Here is an 8,556-nt window from a genome sequence, read left to right as displayed (position 1 = left end):
GACAATTTTGGGGACCAATAATCATTTCTTCTCCCATTTTTCAACGATTTATGTCTTTTAGGCCGCTAAATTGTTGTATATGACCAATTTGGACTATGAATGTTGTAGTTTATTTTGTTTGGTTTTCGACTTTGGTCAATGTAGTCTATCTTATTTTCATCTTCAACCAAACTGTTGGCTCCTTCAACCATATGAATTGATATATATAGCCCTTCCATTAGTTGCATGTCTCCTCCAAACCTACAACTCATAGTATGATGTATGCACGTTGGTGAAAGGCCCTAGACCTTAAAAATTGAACTGCATGTCATCAATTTTTTGCTATATATCTTGTAAATAGTTTATAGTAGGTTAAAATTATAAATCACATTGATGCATCTATGAGTACTCTGAACCAAATTCCTTTATGTAAGAAAAATGTGGGATTATAAACTTATATAATTCTTTTCTATTGGTTTGAAAAGTTATGCCACCAATAGCCACAATTTTTCCTCCTTTCTCCCACAAATAGCATATTTCCGGATGAATACCACCTTTCAAATCAACTACTTCAATTCTGAACTCCTTGCCCCGTATTTGTGACCAAGAGGTATATGTACAGAATGTAAGTTTTGTAGCACTCGGAGACTCAGGAGTAATAAAATTTCGAAGATAAAAAGAAGTCACTATTTGTTAAATTCCCGACCATATACATACGTGTTAGTATAATTGCAATCACACACCTTAGTCTTTGTCCCTTTAATCGTACCAAACTATCAAAACCATTCTTTGCAGAGTTCACAGACAATAGACATTTGGTACTTGGTAGGAATCAAAATTTTCTAACTCCAATGTCAATACAACACAAGAAGAGACCAATTACAATTTTAATTTCAAATGTCGTACATATTTCTTGCCCATTTTTAACACATACGAATGGCCCTAGAAGCTAAACAACAGAGATAGAAGGGTCGACACTCTGTTTGTGTACTTTGATCGTAGCATAGTACTCATAACGCAAAGACACAGTACTCCCTCATCTGTTTTGATTCAACTCTAAACTTCTGGTGTCCATTTTCTCTGGTCTAATCGAAAGCCGGAACGGACAAATCAAGGGTGGTGAGTGTGGTTGAGGAGAGGGTGGTGGAGAGGAGGAGGAGCTGCATGAGTAGTAGCGTTGAACACCATTGGTGCTACTTGTGGAGGACACTGGTAACACTTAGTGAAGAGCCCAAATGTATCAATCTGGCGCACGAAGTTTGTAATGCTCGCCCACCCACCGAATCCAAACCCAACCACGAACACCCACACCACCACAAACACATTGATCGTGTAAGACCCGATCCACCCTCCTAGAAATCTCGGTGGCCTTTCCACTGCATTCTGCAAATCATCGTCGTCCATCAGAACTTCATCAGTCAAAACTTGACGAAAGCAAAAGATCTCAAGCTCTAATACAGTAATACAAAAGGAAGGAAACAGATAATATTTTTCTGGGACCAATTTGCAGGGTTTTGCAGGTTGATTGTAATTGCATGCAGAACCATAATGTATCAAGTTGATATAATAGTCCCCAGATAAAGGGGTCCAATACTGTATCACAGTATCAGACTAACAGGTACGATATTCTGGGGTACATAGGGAATCTCATGCCTTTTCTGCCATGTATTTATATTTTGATATAAGTAAAGCCAATGCAATAGAAGAAGCAAATGGAAAAATACTTAAGCGTTAAGACCCAGTTATCAAAATGGATTAAGATAATATTAGGAGAAATAGCCGGGTCTGGTCTGCTAGACTATGACAACACGCAACCACCTGTGTGTTTTTCTCATTGTTTACACTCAACTTGATGATTAAGTAAAAGAGAGGTTAATCATCATCCTATTGATTAAAGGACTCGATTCTCAGATTTGGTCAAATTTTAGACTCAAGGACTCAGAGTTGACAGAGATTCAGATATTCCAGCAGGAGGGTAATTTAGAAAATTCAAGTAAGGTGGTACCTCTCTAGCAGCAGCTGATCTGTAGGTGAAGATGTGAGCCAAAGATGGGATGATGTAGACTGTGAAGCTAACCAGAAGTGAACCCACTGTGGAGTTTATGGGTCCAAAAAATGGGAAGATAATGGCCAAGAACCAAATGGGGATGACCACTGGCAACCTTGCTGCTGCTCTCTTGCACAAGCTCTTGCATTCATGCATGCCGATGGCTTTCTCCCACACAAAGTATAGTGGTGTGCATGCAAATCCAAATGTTATGAACTGCAGAGAAAAATCAAATCACATCCTTATTAGAGACTAGTATCGAGTAACTTTGTCGCGCTACATACTCAACATGTTATATCGTTACGCGACACATTAGAGCAAAGATTTCTACTTAATCAATGTATCATGTATGTAGTAATGTACACGTAAAGAGTTAATGTGATTTCATGCCTGGTGGATGAGCATTAAAATGACTGCCATATCTCTGAAGGGAGATTTTGGGAGGAGGGAAAAGGCATTGGAGTGGTTAAGAAGCAAGTCTCCAAATGCCCAGTATACAGCTGATGCAGAAGGAAGGGTCAGTGTCAGCACATAGATTGTAGCCAGTAGATATATGGCCTTGAACTTCTGAGGCTTCCACATTGCGTGCATGATCTCCCTGCAACACCAAAATCAATTTCAGTATCTTCAACCATTAATTTTTCTCTGCAATTAATTTTCGTTTTTCATAACAGGATCTATAAAAATGAAAGCAACTGTTGGAAAGACCAAAAGAGCATTGGAGCTCTACATAGAAGAGGAATTGATAGGTCCCAAGAAATGAGGCTCTTTTTGCCTCCCACGCCTAAGGGTGTGATGGGAACATGAAAAGGAGTTATTGTTCTCTGCAATGTGTATAGGGAAAACAAGAAGGTTTCTTTTGATGAAGATTGGTCATAAGATCCCCTGGTTAGATCATGCCTCTGGCTAGACAAGGTTCGGTCACTTTCAACATGACCCTAATTAGTTTAGTCCTTTTACTCTAAAAAAATTAGTTTAGTCCTTGCTGTATGCTAACCCTTATTATTTTCTTCTCCCATAGTAGTACCAAATTACCATTTTTAAAACTCAGAAAAACATGGGTGGATTTGTCAGTTACAAAACAGACAAGGGATTCTCTGATGTTGAATATTAGATTTGATTAAGTATCCTAAATAACTTCACAATGCAGTAAACTACAAGCTTAAAATATTAAGCAGGAAAAACAGAATCCATTCTAAATATGAGGTTTGTGTCTTACACAGTAACAGCATGTCCCCCAAAAGTGTAGAGAATGTTTGTGGCTCCTGTGAAGTATAGCACAAGCTTAGTTGGACCAGAGTGCTTCACTCCCTCAACCTATCACCAAGAACACAAAGAATTTACAGTTTAGTGATGAACTAAGCTTTGGGTAAAAAAATAATCAACTGTGATGGGATTACTGAGTGGGAAAATTTACCTGACCATGGAGAATTGAAGCAATGGTTAGGTACCAAGCAGTGTAGGTGGTCATAACTAGTCCCAGAAAGGACCAGATTCTATAGTTGTGAAAAGAAGGAATAAAGACTGTGGTGGCACAACAAGCTCCGAAGATGTAAGTCCAAGTCCTCTTGTCCAGATTGTCATTTATGTAATATATGTTGCTGCAACAAAACACATAGATATTTACTGATGCCCTTTCTTTTCTTTATTCCAAAGCTTGTAGCAAAATAATGAAGCTAGCTAGATACAAGTTAAAGGTAGAGTCAGAGATGCATGTATTGCTATGTATACCTTGCACAAGCTATGAGCTGAATCACAGATCCAAACAGAAGAAATGTGCAGTTGAATGCCAACCCCACGTTCCTCCAGTGCTTCCCAAGCAGCCCATCAAGAACTTCAAACCACTAAACAACCATTTGAAAGATCAATGAAAACCAAGGTCAGAATTCACCTCAGAACGATTGAAAACTTGCGTATGAGATATGTGAATTGCATATATACCTGAATGACATGGCTTCTGAAATCAACTTTTTCTCTTTCTTTTCTTGTTCTGTATTCGACATAGAGCACACTAATGAGATAAGCAGTCCAGCTACCCAGTAAGCCATAGAAGAGCTGGAAGAGTATCCCTGAAAGCATTCCCAGCTGTGAAAATGAGTATGGCAGAGTAAGCAGCACTTGAGCCACCTGAAAGGAACAAACAAAACCCTTTAGTTCAACACCAGAAACACAAACATGCACCTTATAATCAAGAACTCATAAACATCACTCCAATAACATGAACAAGTTTAGCAACCTGATTTGAAGCACAGCTGAACCAAGCATCATAAGTAGAGCCACCATCCCAGAAGAACTTTGAAAGCTTGGACTTGAAGTCCTTGCCTTTGCCATCAGCCTCCATTTCTACATAGTTTCCTACTATTACAGTCTCCACCACCTTGTCTGAAGATTCCATTGACACTGAACTTCACAAACAAACAAACAAATACTGAAATGAAATAGTAGTAACTAGCTAGTGGATAGTTCTTGTTCAATGCGGAAGTGATTGATTCAATAGGGAGTGAAGGTGTGGAGGTATATATACACGCTATGACAAGAGGGGTGGTGATTCTCGAAGGTTCAGAAAGGGTGTCCCTGTTTTGAAAGGTATTTTTGAGAGATTTTGGGAAGCGAGTTAATTCTCTGTTTTGGGGGGTTTTGACGAAATCTTATGATTCTTGGGCCCTTTTTGGTAATTAAAATTTTTGTTGTTACTCATGATATAAAATGGGGTTAATTTGCTATAATCTGATTTTCATTACTTTTAATTACGGAGCGTGAATGGTTTGTCCGCACGAGCGGGTCTACCCGCTTCCCAAGCTGGCCAGATGATTATTGCACTTGTTTGGTTACCCTAATCACCTTGTTTGCTATGCATAACTACCAATTTTGCCATACATTTTCTCTTCTAGCAATTTTGTGAACACCAAAAATCTTCTTGTTATTATGATATGTGTAAATTACTAAATTTATTATATGGTACGTAAAATATGGTCAATCAGACACTTTGATACTTAGTGTTTTAAAAAAACACTTTGGTACTTATGACTAATGAAATGGTAAAATAGTCATTTAAGTATATTATTTATAAAAATATAATAAAAATGAGTTTTATGTGTTTATTATCCTCAAATCTTAATTGTTTTATGCGTTTAAGTTAATATTTTAAAGTTATGTTGATAACATAAGTCAATTTTATGTTTCTGAAATTCAATCGCTTCACAAAACTACTCCGCGAGACTATATTTAATTAATCAAAAGCATTCTCATGGGTACTAAAATCACAAATTCTAGATTTCCAAAACAAAAATCTAATTATTCACCTTTAATTGAAGGTTAGAATTAATTTGTGTTTATTTTTTTTTGCAAACGATTGATACAAAAATGATGAATACCAACGCGATAGAGTCTTGAACTTATAAAATTCTATTTTTTATTTTTATTTTGATAAAAAAAATTGTAAATGTTAATTTTATCCTCTATATTTAATAAAGAAGTTACTTCATATACCAAATTGTCCTATTTGAAGCACTCGATAGCAAAGTATCTGATTCATCATACTTTAAGTACTACGTAAAGAATTTACCCTTACAATATAATGTAGTCATATAAATAGGTTTTGATCACCCGCATTGATAATCAGAACAATATTCACATACGTACATGTGTTTTGTTATCATATGAACTTAAAACATCACTAATATTCATCTCAAAACTCGAAATTCTTGTACTTTTCTGAACAGAAAGGGAAGACTGTATGATTGAGTACTAGTAGGGTTTATATCACTGAAGGTAGCCAGATGTATTCCTCTAAGATCGATTCAATTAAAAGATTTAAAGGGAATTTGTCGTACTGTTATGATCTGTTTGGAATCTTTGGATATTGAACATTTTAATTCTCAGCAAATGATAAAGATATATATATGAAAGGAAATTTACTATTTACGTACGTATTGTTCGTCCATAATTGAAAGATTGTTTTCACAACTAATAACAAGCTCAACCAATTACGGCTTTGATAGCATAAGCTATTCCATTAGCAAACTAATGGACGTAACTTTTGAAGATCAAGGAGATTGAAATGAGACTCAAGGAATATGGTTTGGTAAGGGGGTAGTATAGTACTTATGCAGGTAAAAAAAAAAGTGATTTTCATAATGTTGAAGAGGAACAAGGTACTTAGGGAAGGGAGACAAGGGGTGGTGACAAAAAAAAGAAATGAGTGGGAATTAGAGTGAAGGGGGAATGAGAATTATAACAAAGTAGACCACATGATTGCAGCCAAACGGGGCGTGGTCGCTTTACAAACATCAAAACAAGAAAGGCTGCCTTTTTTCACATGGCCTTCTTCCTCAATTCCCCTCCCTCTCACTCGATCTCCTAATTCTTCCTAGCTATTTGCAGCAGCAGCTGCTCTCTTAAGCTTTCTTTCCATTTCTGCAATTCGAGAATGTATGAGCTCAAACCCCAATTCCCTTCTGAAGATAATCAACTACACAACTTACTAATTAATTCACATGGATTACATGCGTCGCCAGAAATATACAAGATAATATATATTTCACAGCCTGCTCTGCAAATTGTTGTGTGCTTCATCATGTGCGCATTTGCTTGGAAACTAGCAGCTATATCCTTTCGTGTTACATGACTCTTGGGGAGCATTTTTAGCCATATACATATATAGTCTCTTTCCGAGTTTTAATTAACAACAAATTTTTACGTTAGAGTTAGAGTCATTCTGAACATGATATATAAGTCGTTCATGCATGCTGGCTTCATTAACATTTCATCAAACACTTTAACTCAATCCTCAAAATTAAAGTCATACAGCCAACCTGGTTGATAATACAGTAGCATTCTCTTAACTTCGATATTTTCTTTGCTGTGTTTCTTACGTTAAACTTGTTATTGAAGTTAACTAAGTTTTATCTACACGGCTGTATGTGAGAGAACGAGTAATTATTCTGTGTATCCGGATTGCCATGTGATGTATTCAATTAATCATATTATTCTATGGTGTAATAAACATTTACGCGGTGAAAGGAGAAAAATTATTTAAATACGAATAACTAATTAAAAACAAACACAGTAAAAAATGTACAAATAATATTAAAATGGTATGTCACGTAGATTATGTACCATGTACATATAATAATTTTTCGTGAGAGAACATTATCCTAATTTCTGCTATAAAAGCTAGGTCTTTTATGAAGTTTGTAATTAATCAGATTCTGAGTAATTACCTATCTGACCTGGTTACTTTTAATTAATGTAATCTTTTTGAATTTCTGCTATAACGCTTCTGGTCTTTGTTTGTTAAATGTATATAACAACCCCGTGACCTATAAAATGGAATCTGTCTAACAGCAAAAGATTTTAGCACATATGAGAAACGAAAGATATTTGATTCAGATGCTTCAATGGTACCGGTGTGACTCTTTGCATCTTTGACCGTATTTTGGTTCTCCTTACTTGAACAGAACATGTGAATTGAAACAGACATCCCTCCTAAAGCCTAACATAGAATAATTCCTTTTATTTTGCCCTACACATTTATATATTTAAGCTAGCTGGAAAATAACACAAAATTTATAAGCCCAATTCAAGTAAGTGACACGTTAACATCAGGTTGATAATTTTTCTTCCTTTTTGCTTGTTTCAATGTGCTGCAGATCTATCCATCTATCGATCTATATATGACTTATAGCTAGCAGATTAGAGTTCCTTTTGAATTTGGAATTTGAACTAAGAAAGTGTTCACCTGGAGAGATTATCGATTATCTTCCACATTTCTAATGATATTGAACCATTATGAGTTTGTCTCTATTTAAATAATTAGCAAGGATGAAACCTCATTTGTATATATTTGAAGTGCAGCAGTAAAAACCAGTACTGCTTGTGATGATGTTAAGATAAACATCACCATCATCTTAACGACCAGTTTGTCTTAAAAGTTTTGTTTGGGTGCAGAGCAACATATTCATGGGTTTTGGTGGGCACACACATTCATCACATTATATTCCGCTCGACCTTAATTTGTTTTCTCATGCTTTCTATTCTAGCTAGTCCGGAAGGACCAGAAACATTCCCTGTTGCTTCTGTCTCCTTGACTCAAACCTGATGCTATATATAATGCTGACCAAATAATTTTGCCCATGGAATTTGGTTTTGTCACATCATCGATCTATACCTCGGTTATTCGATTGTATTCATCATAGGAATGATTTATGGGTACGGATCTAGCTCTTCTATATTGCCAAAATGGCCGGATTACTTCATGTACTGTCAGACTAGCTGCAACTGTGTAGATAGATTTGAAAGCATTACCAGATCAAGATGATGATCCATCATTCCTTATCCCTGTTAATTAGGTCGGTTGTTCTAATTGTTATGTGGTGTCAATACGTATTTCTGTACGTGGCAATAAGTTACAAATTTGATGATCGATCAATGCTAGATATTCTCGGCCATTAATTTGTAAGATAATTATCATCGATTGTTCAAAAGCCAATGTGTTAATTAAGGATATATATATATATATATATATATAC

At 36.0% G+C, this 8,556-nt stretch overlaps 1 protein-coding gene across 1 annotated transcript; it reads right to left on the bottom strand.

The window, feature by feature from the left end:
* Window positions 1–687: 687 nt before the first annotated feature.
* On the bottom strand, window positions 688–4,520 carry LOC126781991 (auxin transporter-like protein 2). Its single transcript, XM_050507131.1, has 8 exons — window positions 4,263–4,520; window positions 3,968–4,153; window positions 3,758–3,870; window positions 3,444–3,627; window positions 3,246–3,343; window positions 2,417–2,624; window positions 1,985–2,242; window positions 688–1,362 (listed from the first exon to the last, which is right to left on the bottom strand). Exons 1-8 carry the CDS (start codon window positions 4,419–4,421, stop codon window positions 1,090–1,092), a joined length of 1,479 nt encoding a protein of 492 aa, XP_050363088.1. The 5' UTR covers window positions 4,422–4,520; the 3' UTR covers window positions 688–1,089.
* Between the last annotated feature and the right edge of the window lie 4,036 nt (window positions 4,521–8,556).

Source organism: Argentina anserina, chromosome 2 (genome assembly GCF_933775445.1).
Source record: "Argentina anserina chromosome 2, drPotAnse1.1, whole genome shotgun sequence".
Lineage (NCBI taxonomy): Eukaryota > Viridiplantae > Streptophyta > Magnoliopsida > Rosales > Rosaceae > Argentina > Argentina anserina.
Note: the sequence above shows the minus strand (reverse complement) of the source record. Positions and strands in the feature narration are given on the sequence as shown.

Bases quoted from the DNA above. Each gene is read 5' to 3' on its own strand.
- LOC126781991 (XM_050507131.1), bottom strand. From the start codon at position 4,421: ATGGAATCTTCAGACAAGGTGGTGGAGACTGTAATAGTAGGAAACTAT. The intron at 2,243-2,416 runs GCATGAAATCAC...TTTTCTCTGCAG, and splicing joins TTTTAATGCTCATCCACCAG to TTCATAACATTTGGATTTGC. The intron at 1,363-1,984 runs GTACCACCTTAC...GATGATTTGCAG, and splicing joins GATCAGCTGCTGCTAGAGAG to AATGCAGTGGAAAGGCCACC.